The following is an 18,179-nucleotide window of genomic DNA, read 5'->3' on the forward strand; positions in this document are numbered from 1 at the left end:
CAGCTCTGCAGTGCTGGCCACCAGGCCGGGCTGCCAAGGGAGGCTTCTGGCCATGGCCTGCAAGCAGCTGCTGCTGCCAAGGTGCCTTTGGTGCCTCAGGCTCTGCCTGGCACAGCACCCAGCACGGCACTCTGCCCTTGTGCCCGAGCCCTTCCCTGTGCTGGGGCTGGCCTGGGGCTTTTCCTGCAGCGGGACCTGCCCTGCTCCTGGCACAGGAAAGGCAGTTCCTGCTGGAGCAGGAGGCTCTGCCTGCAATGGGCTCCAACAACTCCTGCAAGGCCCTGTTGACTTCAAAATTGCTTGACATCACAGAGTTTGTTGTGGCTATGACATCACAGAGTTTGTTGTGTGAGGTCATTGGGCAGCTACAGCATCATAGAGGGGATTCTGTGACATCACAGAGCAGGCTGTGACTTCATGGTATGGCTGTATGACATCATAGAGCAGGCTGTGAGGTCAAAGTATGTGCTGTGACACTCCAGAGTGGCAGTATGGTATCACAGAGTGTGTTTTGTGACATCACTGAGGGGGTTGTGACATCACAGAGCTGTCTGTAATGTCATAGAGTAGGCTGTGAGGCCATGGAGTAGCCTCTGCCATCATGGAAGGTGGCTCTGTGACATCAGAGAGTGGGTTGTGACATCCCTGGGTGGCTGAGTAACATCATAGAGCCAGCTGTGATGTCATAGAACAGACTGTGACATCACATGGTGACATTGTGACATCACCGAATCTTCTGTGACATCACGGTGCAGCTTTATGATATCACAGACTGATATTCCAGCACTGGCCCTGTGATATCATGAAGGGGCTTTGTGACATCCCAGAGCAGGCTGTGATATCACAGAGCAGTTGTGTGTGTCATCACTGAGTTGCCTGTGACATCATAAAGTAGGCTCTGTGACGTCATAGTCTGGACATCATAGAATGGATTCTGCCATCACAGGGTATCTGTGTGACATCACAGAGGGGTTGTGACATCATAGAATGGCTGTGTGACATCCCAGGGTAGGATGTGTAATATCACAAGATTAACTGTGACATCATAATGAGGGCTGTGGCATCACAAAGGTGCTGTGTGACATCACAGAGGGCTGTGTGACATCACAGGAGGCACTGTGAGGTCACTGGGGAGGTCACTCTGCCCCAGCCCCCCTCACAGTTCCCCCAGAGTAGTCCAACCCTGCTCGTGCACAGCGGGGTCCCCTGTCCCCCCGGGTCCCCCTGCCCCCAGCGCTGCAGCCTCCCCCAGAGGATGTTCCACAAGATTGACCCCAGAGCCTGACACGGGGACGGGGTGCCAGGGCCCTGGGGGGTGGGACAGGGGGACAGAGACCCCCTGACAGTGTACCTATGTCCCCGAATGCCAGAGCCTGGGCCAGGATTCCTTCACCCTGCTACGAATGAGGGCTTGAGAGTGTTGAAAAAATCCCCGGCAAGGGATCAGCAAAAACCAGATTTAATATTAAGGGACAGCACCACAAAATTCCTTGGCAAGAGTCACTCTGCTCCTGACTGGACACTTCAGGCACACCGGGGGAACAAAGCAACAACAAAACCAAACCAAATCCAGGCAAATAAAGCAGAAATGAACCAAGAACTGTCCCTGTCTATGTGTGTGTGAGACACAAGGACAGTGAGGACAAGGATAAAAGGAATATGATCTAAAAGCTGAACAGAGCTCAAACTTAAGGACTTCACTTATACCTTAACCTTAACTTCTACCGTAAACTTCAGAATTTAGCAAAAGAACAGCACTTAACACTATTTAACCTCATTTATAGCCTATGAATAAATAATTTAATAGCGGAGTAACACTTAACAATACTCAGCTAATAACTTAAATTAAACCTAACAAATTAGCAAAAGAGCAACTCTTAGAAGCAATTAATTTAGCTTAGACCTTGTGACTTGACCTCACTTACAGGCCTGACTGACTCAGCTATCCAAGGCACTCCAACCCCTCCGACAGCAGCATTTCTGCCACATTTCCCCAGCACAGGCACTCCTGTGGGCACGCAGACACAAAGAGTCAGTGCAAGGCACCTGTGAGAAATTCCCCTGAGGCCAGGAAATGCTCCCTGTGGATCCTTTGGCATCTCCCCAGCTGGTGAAGGGTTGAGCCTGGAGGAGTGGGGGGATCGGCCCAGGCTCCCTCGTTGTTCAGGATCCCCGAGTGCAGCAAACGGGAGAGTTCCCAGCTGGGAGAGGCCCCACTCAGAGGGAGTCGCTGGCCCAGGAGAGCTCCAAGGGGCTCCTTTTGCAGCGCTGTTTGTAGGGCCCCAAGAGAGGGGCTTCAGTCACAGCAATGGTTCATCCTGGCCGCACTTGGCATCAACAGCTTTCTTTGGCACTGTGAGAACAGGGATGTTGTGCCACTGAGGGAACAAAACCAGTTCCCAGGGCTGCTCCTACAGCAACCAGGAGCTGGTTGGGCACAGCAGAGCCTGGAGCAGACAGTGTTTGTGCTGAGCTGCAGAGGAGCTGAGCCCAGGGGCTGTTGGCCAAGGCCGAGGCCCAAGGAGCATTTCTGAGCTGGCAGAATGGCCTGAGAAGGGGAGGGGGGAATGCAGCAGCACAGGGCCCATGGAGCCAAGGGACCATGGTGACACTGTGGGGCCCTGTGAGACCAAGGGACCATTGTGACACTGTGAGACCCTGTGAGACCAAGGGACCATTGTGACACTGTGAGACCCTGTATAGCCAAAGGTCCATTGTGACATTGCAAGGCCTCATGGAACAATGGAGAGACCATTAAGAGACTTCACAGCCTCATGGAACCAAGGGGCTATTGTGACATTGAGGGGACTCATGGGATTATGGAGACCATTGAGACACTGTGAGGTCCCATGGAATAAGCAAAGCATTGTGACACTCTGAGGCCTCATGGAACCAGTGAGACCATTGTGACCCTGGGGGTCTCCACAGAACCAAGAGGAACATTGTGATACTGTTGGGCCTCGTGAAACCAAGAGGCCTTTGTGACACTGCAGGGCTGCATGGAACCAAAGCTCCAGGGCGACACAGAGGGGCCTCCTGTCATCAATGGTCCATTGTGACACCATGGAGCCTAAGGAGACCATTGTGACACTGCAAACCCCCAGGGTCCAAAGGTCCATTGTGACATTTCAGTGCTCATGGAACAGAGGAGTCACGTGTCATTGTGGGGCCTGTGGAACCACAGAGAACATTGGGGAAATTAAAGGCTTCATGGAACCCAGGCATCGTTGTGACACTATGAGGCACCATAAAACTAAGGGAACACAGAACATGTCTGGCTGGTTTGGCCTCTTATGGGCTGCCTCACTGCTCCAGCTGACCTTGGCATGTTGAGGATCTCTTCTCATCTGCTGCTGAAACACTGGTGCTCTGTGCTTTCCTTCCCAGTGGAAAAAGATCTGTCCTTCTTCTCCAGGCACCCATGGGCAGAATTGGGATTTCACCTCCAAATTTCCATATATCCAGGGATTGTTCCTACAGGAATATTGCCAGGACAACTCTGGCTGGCAGTGGTTTCACAAGGGTCAGCTCTCATTTGATCCCAAAAAGCCTGGGGAAGGCTCCATGCTTTCCTTCCTGTTGGAACAAAATGTCCTGCTTCTCCAGGCACCCATGGCCAAGACTGGTTTTCCAACTCCAAAATTCCATACATGCAAAGATAGCTCCCAGACAAAATCTGCCATTCCTGACAAGTCTGGCTGGCCTTGGCCTAGTGAGGCTCTCACCTGCCTTCCAAACACTGGAGCTCTGTGCTTTCCTTCCTATGGAAAAGAACTGTCCTTGACATCCAGGTGCCCACAGCCAGAATTGGGATTTCACCTCCAACATTGCCTTAGTATGACTGACTGGAGGAGGTTGTTGGCTGGAAACATTTCATGTGTGAGAGAGGAAGAGGCAGGTCCAACCTTGCCCTGCCCTGGAAGCCCAGCACTGCCCTGCTCTGCAACCCCAATCCTCCCAGAGCCTCTATCCCAGCCCAGCAGTGGCTGCCAGTCCCTGGCACAGCACAGGCAATGCTCCACAGCCACCTCTGGAGCCCCCACCCAGCTCCTGAGTGACCAAATGACCCCAAGTCCCACCTGGGGGAAGGGCCCAGGAAGACCAAGGGGTATTGAAGGCTGACCATGAGGCAAGGTCACATCTTGACCCTACCTCCTCTTGGAATTTCTGTCTGAACACTGCTGGAATCCAGGAGTTGGTAGATGTGAGTGTGTGCTTCTCTGTATCTTTTTTTGTCTTTCTCTCTTTCTGAGTCTTCTGTTTCTGAGCTCTTGCAAATTTTGATTAACATTAAATTGAACAGGCTTAGAGTTTGTGAAGTTGAATGGGCCAAGTCAATGCTTTGAGAAGTGTTTTTTGTTGATTGAATGTCTGTCAGAGTTTGACATGAGAAGAATCTTAAAAAGCAATACACAACTTTTTGTGTAACTGTCAATCTGTTAAACCACTAAGATACTGAACACGCCTCTGTGAAACACAGATGTTAAAGATGAAAAAACTCAGCAACCTCCTCTTTCTTTTCCAGTCAACAAAGAAGCATCAGGCCCAGCCCTGGCCCCATCTGAACCAAACCAAACCAAGCAGCCCTGCCCTGGGCCGAGCCCCTTCCCCCCTCTCCAGGCTGCCCCCCCCATGGGCCCCATTCTGACCAAATCAAACCCCAACAATAACCACACAGGAAAACAAAAGAGGCTACAACACCCTAACCAGAACAAAGCCAGCCACACCTGTGAAAATATTACCATCAAGTTCCCTACCCCAACACAACTAAAACCAAAAACCCCTTCAACCCGTACCCCATACAAAATAACTCAACGACTAAAACTGAACACAAAAACCCCCCAAAAACCAACGATAAAACCAAACCTAACACATCCCAACCACACCTTCCACCACAAGTTACTGGCGGGTCTGGTGTTAACCCTGTCAGTACTTATATCCTCCCTTGAGTAAAAGAAAAAAACAAAATACAAGTATATAAAACAAATATAAACCCCTAAAAGTCAGTAAAGAAGAAATTAAATCCCAAATAAAACAGCAGAAAAAATACCTCAATCTTAAAACTGAAATCCCCTTATAAACTCTAAAGAATTTTTTTAATAGCACATAAAACTAAAAAAAAAGAAGAAAATATTCAAATTGATGAAAAAAAACCCTCCATACTGAAATAAACAAATGTTAAAATAACTGTAATTTCATAAAAAGTTTAAACAAAAAAAAGTAATCCAGTATCCCCAAGAGAAGATGTCTGTTCCCAGAGATAAAAATAATTTTAAAAGTAAATAATTAAAACATTTACTTTTAAAGAACTCATATTTAAAACAATACCCCATAAGCTGATATGGCCCATCAACAAACTGTAAAAAAGCATGTAGCAATAAAAACAATTTCACAATAACAATGTTCCCCAGACAACTGTTACCCATGATAAAATTAAGAACCACAAAAAACCTATTTTTTCCCCTTGTAAAACAATCTCCACAACCTTAACCAGAAAAACTACTCTTTCTAAGTAAACTAAAAAAAGACTATTCTAGAAAAAGTAAACCAACTAGAAATTTTAAGTTTAGTTTCTTTACATTGTCAGAAAAAACAGGTGTTAAGATAAAAAGTGTTCTAATGTTTATTTTAATACTTACTACATTTTTTCTTTTAGTTACTTTTAATAACATTTTCTTTACATCCTTTTAAAATTTTAAGCCTACTTTACCTTTCTTCTAATCCTATCTCACAAGAAAATAAATACATAAATAATTAACAAACATTAAACCCACCACACTCATCAATACATTAAATAAGAAATCTAAAAATTAGAAAAATCTTAAATTAAAAAAACAAAAATCACTACAATGTCACAAAAGACCTTTCACCAAAATTTCTCTGATTTTTCTAAAGTTCCCAGTAAAGGCTGTTTTGATGTTTTGAGCTCCTGAGAATCTCTTGTTGGTATTTCTCCAGTACATCCAACTCAGAGGACACAAACAATTGTAATTACTTTTAAATATCTCATTGAGAGAGTTGTTTGGGGGATGGGAGTCAAGGCCTTGTCTGTCCTGCTTGGCACAGCCCAGGCAGGGCTTTCCCAGCCACATTCCACACTCCATTGCCCAGCTGGAGCCACTGCTGCCTCTGAGTTCTGCTGGCCCAGCCCCAGGGATGCTCTCCTTGTCTGCCCATTCCCCCACGGTCTCTGGGCAGGGATGGCCTCAGTGGGGGCTGCTGACATCCTCAGCAACTTGGAGGCTGCTGCTGGATTTCACTGCTGCAGAGGCTTGTTCAGCCTGCAGCTCTTCAGTGCAGGAATTCAGTGTCCCAGGGCTCATTAACATTCAGAGCACCCTAACAAGCTAATCCTCTGAGGATCATTTATTTAAGTGTTCAAATATTCGTGGTTAGTTAGATGGATTTGAGGAGTGTATTCAAATTGAATATATTCTATTTTAAAAGATAGTCAGAAAGCAATTTTTAGGTCCTGTTTAGGTTTTTTTTTTCCTGTTAATACATTGATTTGTGCAACCTCCAATTGGCATTGAATCCAAGCACCTCCTCATGCAGTTTGAATAGATATGAAAATCAAGACCCTTCATGGCTGACAATCAATCAGACTCTGTCCCTACCCCCACCCCACCATTTCCCCATCCAAGCCCTGGCACTCAGAGTAGCCTTGTGCAAATCTCAGCTCCCTCCAGCCCAGGTTGCACCTGCAGATTTCAGCTCCTTGGCTCCAACTCCCACCTGCTTTCCTTGGAGAAGGAGCTGCCTGAGACATAGAGGGATGTTCATTTCTTGTCAGCCAACAAAGCCAAGGGAAGGCACAGCTCCATCAAATGCAAAAGTCATTCTTCTCCCTGGCTCTGCCCTGGCCCTGATCCCCACAGCCTGTCCTGTTTCCTTCATCCCTGCATTTCCAGGGACTTTCTGGGACAAGGGAGCTCTGCTCTGGCTATGGAGGGAGGTCCAAGTGCAGCCACTGGAGTGGGAACCATAACTGATCAGGTTTGTGCCCTTTGAGAGACCAGGAACTGGTGAGACTCAGAGGCACAGCAGGGTTTCTCTTCATGGCCAATATAAAAAATTGTGATGTGTTCCCTTGGTTTTGTGGGACCCACAGTGTCACAACGGTCTCCTTGGTTCCATGAGGCCCTGGAGTGTCACAATGTTCCCCCTGCTTCTGCAGTGTCACAATGGCCCCATGTTTCCATGAGACCTTGCAATGTCACAATGGCTTCATGCTCCCACAAAGCCCTGATATGTCACCGTGGCCCCTCGGCTCCCTGTGCCCTCACTGTGTCACAATGGCTCCTCCGTGACACTACGGGCTCCACAAGGTCACCATGGACCCTTGGCTCCTTGGGGCCCCTGAGTTTTGCTATGGAGACCCTCCTGGATTGCCAAGCAGATTGTATTATCTTTGCCATCTGTATGGCAGTTGTCTTCTGTTAAGTGGGCAGTTTTCCTTATCTCTTCCACACCCACTCCTCCCTCCAGGCAGACATCTGCTGATAACAGGCTATTGAATGTCACTGCATGACTGATAAGAACTACAACATCCCATTGGGAGATAATCCGTCCAGAGGTGAGAGCCAAGCATTCCTACCCAGATATAATATTAAAAATTCTGGAACAGCAGCATGGCTTTCTCCACTGGATTTCCCAGAGGAACAGCAGCTGCCTCTTCCACTGGATCTTCAGAGGAAGACTACACCTTTCTAAAGGACCCCTGCTCCAGCAGAACCACACCTGACACTCCAGGAGGACTGCAGCCTCCATTTCAATTGGATTGCTACCAACGCCCTGACCAACAGGGTGTCAGGTTGTGTGCTGACTCTGTCAGTGTTGTCTTGGTTTACTGCATTGTTTATTTTATCTTTTTATTTGTTTCCCTAATAAAGAACTGTTATTCCTGCTCCCATATCTTTGCCTGAGAGCCCCTTAATTTCAAATTTATAACAATTCAGAGGGAGGGGGTTTACATTTTAGATTTCAGGACAGGCTCCTGCCTTCCTTGGCAGACACCCGTCTTTCCAAACCAAGACAGGGAGTGACATCAATCTTTGCTTAATAACTGGTTTTGCTTTAACACAGTTACTTTGATATCACTTCCTAGTATATGATACGATACGATATGATACGATACGATGTAATATAATATAATATAATATAATATAATATAATATAATATAATATAATATAATATAATATAATATAAGTTACAGCTGTTATACCTAGGAGCAGATTTTTCTGATTAAGATTATATTGTCTAATCATTACCATAAGAGATAATATATATTTATAGAAATAGCTCTGGTTTGCCATCTTTAATCCCGTGGGACAAAGTCTATAAAGGTTTCATTCCACCTTTATAATTCTTTACGTACAAAATCTTGAAAGTCTGGGACTGGGATTGGAAACAGCTGCTCCAAGGCTCCTCTCACAAGAAGGAGTTTAGAAAGCTTGGAGGTCCTTGCAGGTGTTTGGGGAACTGTGGGGGATTTAGGGGGTCCAATTTACTGCCCAATTAACAGAAGATAACTGCCCTATCTGTCACAGATGGCAAATAGAATACACACATTATCTTTCAATCCAGAACAACAGGAATTCAAATTAATAGAATGTAAATTAACATTGCTCAAATCTAACAATAATGAAATTTAACTTTGCTTAATCTTGTCAACCCTGAATTTACATTAAATTAAACCTCACAGAATTAAAAATTAATATCCTTAAAAGTTATACATACAACAAAATTTAACTTATTCTGTTGCTATTAATGGAAAAAAGGCACTGAAAAGTTGAACAATCTGTGAATGAAATAACAGCATGAAGGACTTACTGGAGGGATTAAAAGGATGTAATAAGTATGTCATGATTTTATGTAAATTAGTTTTGAGAGAAGTCCATGGAAGCCACAAATTTTAGGCAAGCATGAATTTACTAATGCCTTTTAAAGTGCAGTTTTACTGAAGGAAACAACAATGTCGAATTTGGCAAACAGCCCAGCAAACCAGCAGCTTCTTGAAATTGTATTTAGTGTCATTCCAGATGGTCAATTTACAAGCATTTCTGTTAAAGAACCTCCGGCCAGTGCTGTGGTGGGGGGGCCTGGCAGAGCCGCGCCAGGGGCTCGGGGGAACCGCGCCAGGAGCTGCCGAGCCACGCACCCCAAACTGCCTGCGGTTCCTCCTCCTGCCCCAGAGCCTGTGAATGTGCCTCTGTGCCAGAGGGAAGGGGCAGGAGATCTCCCCAGTGCATCCCCAGCAGGACGGCGTTGGCAGTGGGGCTGTCCTGCAGCCAGGGGCCATGCTGGGCTGGGAGATGGAGCAGGAGAGAGGGGGAAAGGGGCACTGACTTCCTCCTCACCTGCCTGCATGTCTCGGGGCATCTTTATCTTCTTTGCAGCATTCTCCTCCATTGGGCCAAGGTTTGGGAATGGGAAATCCTGCTTTGGGGAAAAACCAGGGCAGTGTGTCTGAAAGGCCCCTGCCCAAGTTCATCTCTAGAAGTCACCTGGTAAAAACCTTCAAAATCCAAAAGTGAATCAAAAAAAGCCACCAGGAGCATCTCATTTCCATTCTCATCCCTCTGGGGTTCTGGTGGTCCCCTCTCTCATGGCTGCCAAGGATCCCATGGGTCCTGGGGATCCCCCCTCTCCAGGGTCCTGCTTAGGGATGCTGGGGGATTTTGGGGTTCCAGAGTCCCTCTCTCCAGCCTCCCCCCAGTCCAGCCACTTGGGGCTCCCTCCTCTCCCCACCGCCCTGTCCTGGTTTAGGGCAAATTTGGGAGAAAACCTCCAAAAGGGGTTTCCTCTACAAAGCAAATTCAAGCTGCCCTTCCCCCAACCAGTTTGGGAAAAGATTTCCTTAGAGAAAAGTGGAAAAAAACTGTTTCTTTAACAGGCAAAGCATTCACGAGCACAGGAAATTACCAATATTAAACATTAAAACCTCTTGCCACTCCAAAAGAGATGACAAACTCAGAACGTCCCTCCATGGGCTGTAGCTCGGCTCACTCAGTCTCTTATCTGTCCCTTATCAGTTCCTCCAGCACTGGAAATGCCATGGACAAGGCTTGGCCCAGTGGGCCACAGGTGCGAGTTACAGGTGCTCTTCTGGGTGTTCAGTCCAGAACAGGTTAGAACAACTCCAAACAAAAAGAAAAATCACAGTCCAGGGAACTTCTCTGCCTCAGAGAGCGAAAAACTAATTAAGACCAAAGGACAGCCCTGTGCCGCTATCTGTCCCTCCAGGACCTGGAATGTGGAGAAGTGAGTGCAGTTTCTAAAACAAACTGCTCGCTTCTTCCTCCATCCCTTGGGTCCTAGAACCAACCTTAAAGGTGCAGAACTAATTTCTGGGCTAAACAGACAAATGTGGGTAGGAGCATGATCCCAGGTTCAGCCCTTCTGGGGGTTTGGGGGTGTCTCTGTCCCTCTGACCCCGATGATGTTTGGGCAGGGTCACATCAGGGCTGAGAGGGACAGAGACCCCCACGGCCTCCCCAGGGATGAGAAGGTCGGAGAGCCTCCCCAGCCCCGAGCACCCTCAGCGGTGAGAGGGACACAGAGCCCCTGGTCCCCAGCCCTGCACAAGCATTCCCTTAGGCCAGAGAAATGGAGACTCCCAAGCATCCCACAGGGTGAGGGGACATAGACCCCTGAGCATCCCCTGAACTGAGAGGGACAGAGAGTGCTCCAAGCACCCCCTGGCACAGGGGGAGAGGGAGGGAGACCCCCCAGGCATTCCCTCAGGTGAGAATGATGGAAACTCCCTGGGGAATGGCCTGGGGTGACAGGGACAAGGACAAAATTTCCCCCAAGCCCCTCCAAAGCATCCCCCAGGGCAAGAGGCACAGAGACTCCTCAAGCATCCCCTGGACACTGGACAAAATAGACTTGGAAGAAATCAAATTAACACTACATTAAATGCCTTGAGGAATATTTGCTCTTCCCACAAGTCACTTGTGATGGAAATGCCAACAAAACCCAAAGATTAATAAACCAACAATAGAAGCAATTCTGTGACAATTCCAAGTTTCATCGGTTACAGCTCAGCTGCTGGCAGGTGCTGATAAAAGAAAAGTGGAAATTTGGATCAATACAGATTATTAAAAGGAAGAGAAAGCTCTGTGTAGCTGTCACAATAGTGACAGGGATGAAGAGAAAAATTATTCTCACATTTGGCAAGACCCCAAAGCCTGTGAATTCAGGGATTATTTGGGAATTTAGCTCATGGAGCTGGGCTCCTTGTGGGACTTTCAGCAGCCTTGTGTTCCTCACCTTGGGGTAAATGAACCTTGTCAGTGTCGCTGGTATCATTTGCTCTCTTTCCTCCAGTGATTTTAATGAACTTTTCAAGGAAGGACAAGAAAATATTTTCTTTACCCTGACCACCCACAACAACCATTTTCCTCATCAGTTCTCCCATGAGTTGCTCAGAGGAAGCTGCGTCCAATTTTCCAAAAGATCCTCCAGAAAGAGCCACAACCTCCTCAGAGGAGGGAACCATGCTGTTGTCAAAGGCACTTGGGGTCAGAGAACAGTGCCCTGAACTTAACCGTCCCAAAATAATGTCACAATGTGGTTAAGAAAATTGTTAGAGAGATGCCTCTGCCCCAATTAAGGTGCTAACGAGACCAAATGCAAAGTGGATTTTATTGAACAGTAAATGTTAGGTAGAGAGAGATGGAAAGAAAAAGAAAGGGGGAGAAAACAAAGGAGTGACAGGGACAGAGCCCTCCCCTGGCAGGGCAAGTGTGACATTGTCCCCTGTGTATGTGGCTTTCCCGGGGTGGGGGTTTTACACCTGAGCCAGTTAGGGTAGGGGGGGTGGTGTTCACCCCCCGAGCAGGGATTACCCCACTGTTTCAGGTTGCAGTGCAAGATGTAACCAAAAGCATGTTTTCCATCACCATCTTCACAAACTGTTATAAACAGGCAGGGCAGTGTTCTTTATCTCTTCCATGACTCAGCCCTGATAACGCCCTCCAGGGGCTCTCTTCTGTGAATGGGCCATTGAGTGTCCCTGCAGGACTGGTAAAATGACATCATCCCATTGTGGGATGCTCCGCCCAGGGGGAGGAGCCAAGCATTCCTACCTGGATATAAGCTGAGGCTTACAGCCCCAGGAGCACATTGGCTACTGGATTGCCGGAGGACAAGAGCTCCATAGGCACCACTGGACCTTGAGAGGAAGACCAGACCCTTCTCCAGATCACTGCTTTGACAGAATCACGATCATCGCTGCAACAGGACTGCAGCCACCATTTAATGGGACTCCTACCAGCAGCCTAACCAACAGGGTGCCAGGTTATATCCTGACTCTGTCAGTTTAAGGCAGTGTTTCTGTATCATTGCCTTGATCTTAATTTTCTTATTAAATTGTAATTCTGGCTTAAAATCTCCCCCTGGTTTGACCTCAAACCAGTACAAAACTTAATGCATTAATCTCTTGTTTTCCTCTCAAAACAGAATTTCACATCCCAAACCCACTGCCAGATGGAGGAGAAGGCTGCAAGGAAGTGGAAGATGCCTCGAGACACTCAGGCAGGTGAGGAGGAAGTCAGGGCCCCTTTCCTTATCTCTCCTGCTCCATCTCCCTGCCCAGCACAGCCCAAGGCTGCAGGACAGCCCCACTGCCAACACTGTCCTGCCAGGGATGCACTGGGAGGATTTCCTTCCCCTTCCCTCTGGCACGGAAGCAAATCCAATGCTCTCCTTGCCCTGCCGTCCTCAGACAAGCTGAGAATAGAGACCAGGGAGGACAAATCCCCATGGCAGAACCTCATGGAAGAGGCAGATTTGAGTGGCTCCATGGCACAGGAATCTAACAAGGAGGAAAATTCCCTGAGATCCCGCAGGAGGAGGGGCTTCAATCCCAGCCCAGGGTGCTCTGAGGAGGAAAGACCCACCCTGTGCCAGGAAGGTGGACAGAGCTTCAGCCAGGGATCGGAGCTGGTGGTCCATGAGCAGCTTCCTGATGGGGAGAAGCCCTACAAGTGCTTGGAGTGTGGGAAGAGCTTCAGGCAGAGCAGCACCCTGATCAGCCACCAGATGATCCACACTGGGGAATGGGCCTACGAGTGTGGGGAGTGTGGGAAGGGCTTCAGCTGCAGCTCAAAACTTGTCAGGCATCAACGCATCCACACTGGGGAGAGGCCCTACGAGTGTCCTGACTGTGGGAAGAGGTTTCACACCAGCTCGAATCTCCTCTGCCACCAGCAGATTCACACAGATGAGAGGCCCTTCCGCTGCTCTGACTGCGGGAAGGGCTTCAAGTACAACTCCTACCTCATGAAGCACCAGCGCATCCACACTGGGGAGAGGCCCTACGAGTGTCCCCAGTGTGGGAAGAGGTTTCACATGAGCTCCTGTCTCCTCCAGCACCAGCGCATTCACACGGATGAGAGGCCCTTCCACTGCCCTGACTGCGGGAAGGGCTTCAACTGCAACTCCTACCTTGTCACCCACCGGCGTATCCACACTGGGGAGAGGCCCTACGAGTGTCCCCAGTGTGGGAAGAGCTTCAGACAGAGCTCTCATTTGAGCAGACACCAACACAGTCACCAGTAAGGGAAGACATGCAAATGCTGCAACTGCAGGAAGAGCTTTGTGCACTGCTCCAACTTCATCCCCCATGGGAGAACCACGTTTGGAAGGGCCCTGGTGATACGTGTTCACTGTGATCCATGCTGGGAAGACACCTGTTCATTTTCCTGCCCCTGCCAATGACATGATGTGAGCCTGAAGAACATGAGGATCTGGCCAGGGCTGTGTCATTGCATTCACTCCGAACTCAGGTCATTGCCAGGGGCAGGAAAGGGACTCTCTCTATCTCCTCCTGAGGAAAAGGGTGTCCTTCCCAGGCAGGAGGAAGTTATGGCCAGGAAGTTGCAGTCAGTTTTGTTGTAGTTTTCCCTTTTTTATAACCCTTCTGTTGTCAATATTGTTTCTCTTACTGTTTGTTTTTATCTCGTTGCTGTTCCAAATAAATTGTTCTTATCCCAGCCCAGGATCTTTGCCTTTTGTGCTTTCCATGGGAGGTGGGAGGGCAGCGAGCGGCAGTGCGGTTTTAGCTGGAGCAGGAAATTGGGGAATCCCATTCCTAAACCCCAGCTTGTGGAAACCGAGCATCCCAGCTGGTCCCAGCCCTGCTGGCCATGGCAACAGCCTTGGGAGTGAGTCCCTGGCTGGGGCTGTGGGAACCTCTTCCCTCTGGTGCCTAGGGACAGGACTGGAGGGAATGGCTGCAGCTGAGTCAGGGCAGGCTCAGCTTGGATCTCAGGAAAAGGTTTTTGCCCAGAGGCTGCTGGGGCACTGCCCAGGCTCCCCAGGGAAGGCTCCCAGCTCCAGGGCTCTCTGAGCTCCAGCAGCATTTGGACAGCGCTGCCAGGCCCAGGCTGGCATTGTTAGGGTGTCCTGTGCAGGGCCAGCAGTTGGACTCCAGGATCCTGATGGGTCCCTCCCAGCTCAGCCAGTTCTGTGGATCTGGGATCCCATGACGCATTCCAACAGGGTCCAGGTGATGGTTGCCTGCTAAGGATCAGATTTGTCACAGGCCCTCAGAGGGGTTCCATGGGGACTTTCCAAGAGTCTCCAGGCTGTTCAAGAGCTGGAATGTCACAGGCAGAGACAGGGACTCCATGGACACCTCCCAGGGGTTTCTGGGGATGGTAAAGAGCCGTGTGGTCAGAGGCAGTCACAGCCATTCCATGGTGACATCCCAGGGAACCTTGGGCTGCAAAGGCACCAATCTGTCACAGGCACTCACAGGGGCTCCCCGGTGACATTCCAGGAGTCCCCAGGCTGCCAATGAGCTGGGATGTCCCAGACACTCACAGGGGTTCCTGTCATGGGCACAGCAGGAGCTTCAGGCAAAGCTTCATTTCTTTATTGGAGAAACTCCTGTTGAGACATGAAGTGGAGAAATAACTTCAAACAGCCACCATGGAACCTCAAATCCCTGCTGGACCCCTAGACTTCTAAAATTCCTTCTAATAGAGGAGACTGGGAGAGGCTGCATCCAATCCCAGCCCCAGGGTTTGTCAAAGGTTTATGTATAAAAGATTGGAGAGGTGGAATTGAACCTTAATGCAATTTGTCCCACACGATTAACGATGGAATACCAGATAAATTTATATAAATACAGCCCTGATGGATTGTGATCATGATTAGTCAGAAAGGTCTTAACCACAGTACTGGAATTATAACAGTTATTAGAATATAGTGCTCCAGGAAGCAATTTTGAAGTCAACAGGGCCTTGCAGGAGTTGTTGGAGCCCATTGCAGGCAGAGCCTCCTGCTCCAGCAGGAACTGCCTTTCCTGTGCCATCAGCAGGGCAGGTCCCGCTGCAGGAAAAGCCCCAGGCCAGCCCCAGCACAGGGAAGGGCTCGGGCACAAGGGCAGAGTGCCGTGCTGGGAGCTGTGCCAGGCAGAGCCTGAGGCGCCAAAGGCACCTTGGCAGCAGCAGCTGCTTGCAGGCCATGGCCAGAAGCCTCCCTTGGCAGCCCGGCCTGGTGGCCGGCACTGCAGAGCTGCTGCCTCAGGGCTCATTTCTGCCTGGGCTCTGAAAAGCCACTTCTGCTTCAGGAGCCTGCCTGGGAAGCCATTGGCCCCTGCACCTTGGGGACAAGATATTGATGACAAAACTCTTCATGCCAGCAGAGACAAGGCAGGGGCAGAGGAAAGGGGAGAGGCAGGCCCAGGGGACAGGGCTGCCATGGTGATGGCTGTGAGGTCACTGCCCCTGCAGCAGCCTGGCTGCCCTCAGCAGACATTCTGGCCAGAAGCGTTGTGAGGGCACCCAGCACACCAGAGAACCCACACAACAGGAAATCTGTCCTTGGGGATGAGGGGGTTTTACTGTGTCAGGCTGCACAAAGGTCCTGCTCTTGTGGAATTCCTGGGGTTGGGAATCCACTTTTCTGGGAAAACAGTTGCAGTTTTGTGCCACTCTCATAATTGGAAAATATTTCCTCGTTTTAACAAAAGTAAATCCACCCTCATTCAGTTTAAAGACATTGACCCCTGTTCTGTCACTGCAAGATTTGGGAGAAAATAACTTTGACCACTTTTTTTCTATTTTCACAGACCTTGAAGAGGACCCAAAAATCTCCCAAGATGGGGTTTGGAGGCCTCATCACATAACCAGGATGTAGAGTCTGATAGCTCTGGGCCCAGTGGTGTGGAGACTGAGGACAGAACAGGAGTAGTCTGAGAGGGCTGGAAGGGTGGTTTCAGAGAGCCTGGAGCTTTTCTTCATATAGGATATAAGCATGAGAAGGCAATAATGGCACCAAGGGCACCTGGGGAGGCCCAGACTGGACATGAAGAGAAAGGAATTTCCTCCCCCAGGGCAGGGCTGTGGTGCAACACGTCCCCCAGAAGGAGCCTGGAGCAGCCCAAGGCTTTATGTGGGTAGGCAGAGGCAGGCAGGAGGCAGAGCTGTCAGCAAAGGAAGGGGCCAGCCAGGTGGGGCAGCCGGGGGATGACGACAGCCTGCAGGGACAGAGGCACAGGGCAGGGACACCGTAGGACAGCCTGGGCTGCACAGGGCACAGGGATGGGCAGCAGCTGCAAGGCCCTGACAGAGCCAACTTGGGCAGCACTTTGGCCATGGAAGACAGAAAGAGCACCAAAGCCCCAGAGGGTCATTAAAGTCCTGGTGCTGTGTCTGTGCTGCTGAGCTGGGCCGGGCTCCTGGCCCAGAGGCAGCTCCTGGCAAGGGCAGCGCTGCAGAGAGACAGCTCTGGCCAGGAGCAGCTCCTGTGCACAACCCAGCAGGGCTGGGGCACTGCCAGGGCAGCTCAGGGACACCAGCAGGGCACAGCCAGAGCTGACAGGGGCTCAGCACTGGCAGGGGCTGGGAGATGTCCCAGAGGGGGCTGTGTCACAGCGGCACCTCTGTGGCTGTGTCCTAGAGGCACAGAGCAGCTGTGATGTCAGCAAGGGGCTGTGTGACAGCACAGAGTGGGCTGTGTGAGGTCACAGGTTGGGCTGTGACATCACAGAGTTTGTTGTGTGAGGTCACTGAGCAGCAACAGCATCATAGAGCGGACTGTGTGACATCACAGAGCAGGCTGTGACATCATGGCATGGCTGTATGACATCATAGGGCAGGCTGTGAGGTCAAAGTGTGTGCTGTGACATTAGAGAGTGGCAGCATGACATAACAGAGAGGTTTTTGTGACATCACTCAGATGGTTGTGACATAACAGAGCTGTCTGTGACATCATGGAGTAGGGTATGAGGCCATAGAGCAGATCCGGACGTAACAGCTGGTGGCTCTGTGACATTGGCGAGTGGGTTGTGACATCACTAGGTGGCTGTGTAACATCCTAGAGAAGACTGTGACATCACAGAACAGACTGTGACATCACAAAGCAACTTTCTGACATCACAGAGTCTTCTGGGACATCACAATGCAGCTGCATGACATTCCAGGGTGACATCCCAGAATTGGCTCTGTGACAAAACAAGGGTGCTGTATGACATCCCAGAGTGGGCTGTGACATCACAGGTGGCTGTGTTACATCATAGGGTGCTCTGTGACATCACAGGATGCTGTATGAGATCACAGGTGGCTGTGTGACATCCAAGGGGCTGTGTGACATCACAGGGTGGCTGCTTGTCCCTGCTCAGCAGCCTGGCAGGGGCCGCCCCATGGTCCTGCCCTTGGCATTGCACATCCCCACATCCCAGTGCCCATCCCAGGAAGAGCCCTGAGCAAGGAGGGAGGGACAGGATGTGCCTTGTCAGGGGCTGGGGATCAGGCCTTGGCCCTTTGCATTCCTGAAACACATCCAGGTTTATTCAGCACCAGAGACACCTTTGCCTTGTTTGTCCCCAGCTGTCATCACTGCCTCCAGTGTTCTGCTCTGACTGGAACCTGGGGACACTTTCTCAGTCATGTCCCTCAGTGGGACCCATTAAAACTTCAAGAAACTTTGGAGTTTAAATTTAACTTTGAGTTCTGGAGAAGTCTTCTGAAGGCTCTCTCAGGGACTGAGTCTGATGTAAACAACACCCAAGTCCCAAGAGGGTCATTAAAGTCCTTGTGCTGTGTCTGTGCTGCTGAGCTTTAAAGGAACAGCTCTTCCCAGGACCAGCTCCTCTCCCAGCCCAGCAGGGCTGAGGCCTCTGCCTGCAGGCACTGAGGAGACAGGAGCCTGGCAGAGACAGGCT

General features: G+C 49.8%; 2 protein-coding genes across 2 annotated transcripts in view; both read left to right on the forward strand.

Annotated features, from left to right (window-relative positions):
- LOC135291591 (zinc finger protein 239-like) overlaps positions 1–18,179 on the forward strand; it is a 208,789-nt gene that overhangs the window by 8,328 nt on the left and 182,282 nt on the right. The window lies entirely within an intron of this gene.
- LOC135291570 (zinc finger and SCAN domain-containing protein 2-like) overlaps positions 12,992–18,179 on the forward strand; it is a gene marked incomplete at its 5' end in the record, with an annotated part of 173,284 nt that continues 168,096 nt past the window's right edge. Inside the window, one exon of the mRNA XM_064405850.1 lies at positions 12,992–13,527. Coding sequence (XP_064261920.1) covers positions 12,992–13,527 — 536 coding nt within the window. The remainder of the gene's footprint in view (positions 13,528–18,179) is intronic.

The sequence above is a fragment of the Passer domesticus genome (genome assembly GCF_036417665.1).
Source record: "Passer domesticus isolate bPasDom1 chromosome 8 unlocalized genomic scaffold, bPasDom1.hap1 SUPER_8_unloc_1, whole genome shotgun sequence".
NCBI lineage: Eukaryota > Metazoa > Chordata > Aves > Passeriformes > Passeridae > Passer > Passer domesticus.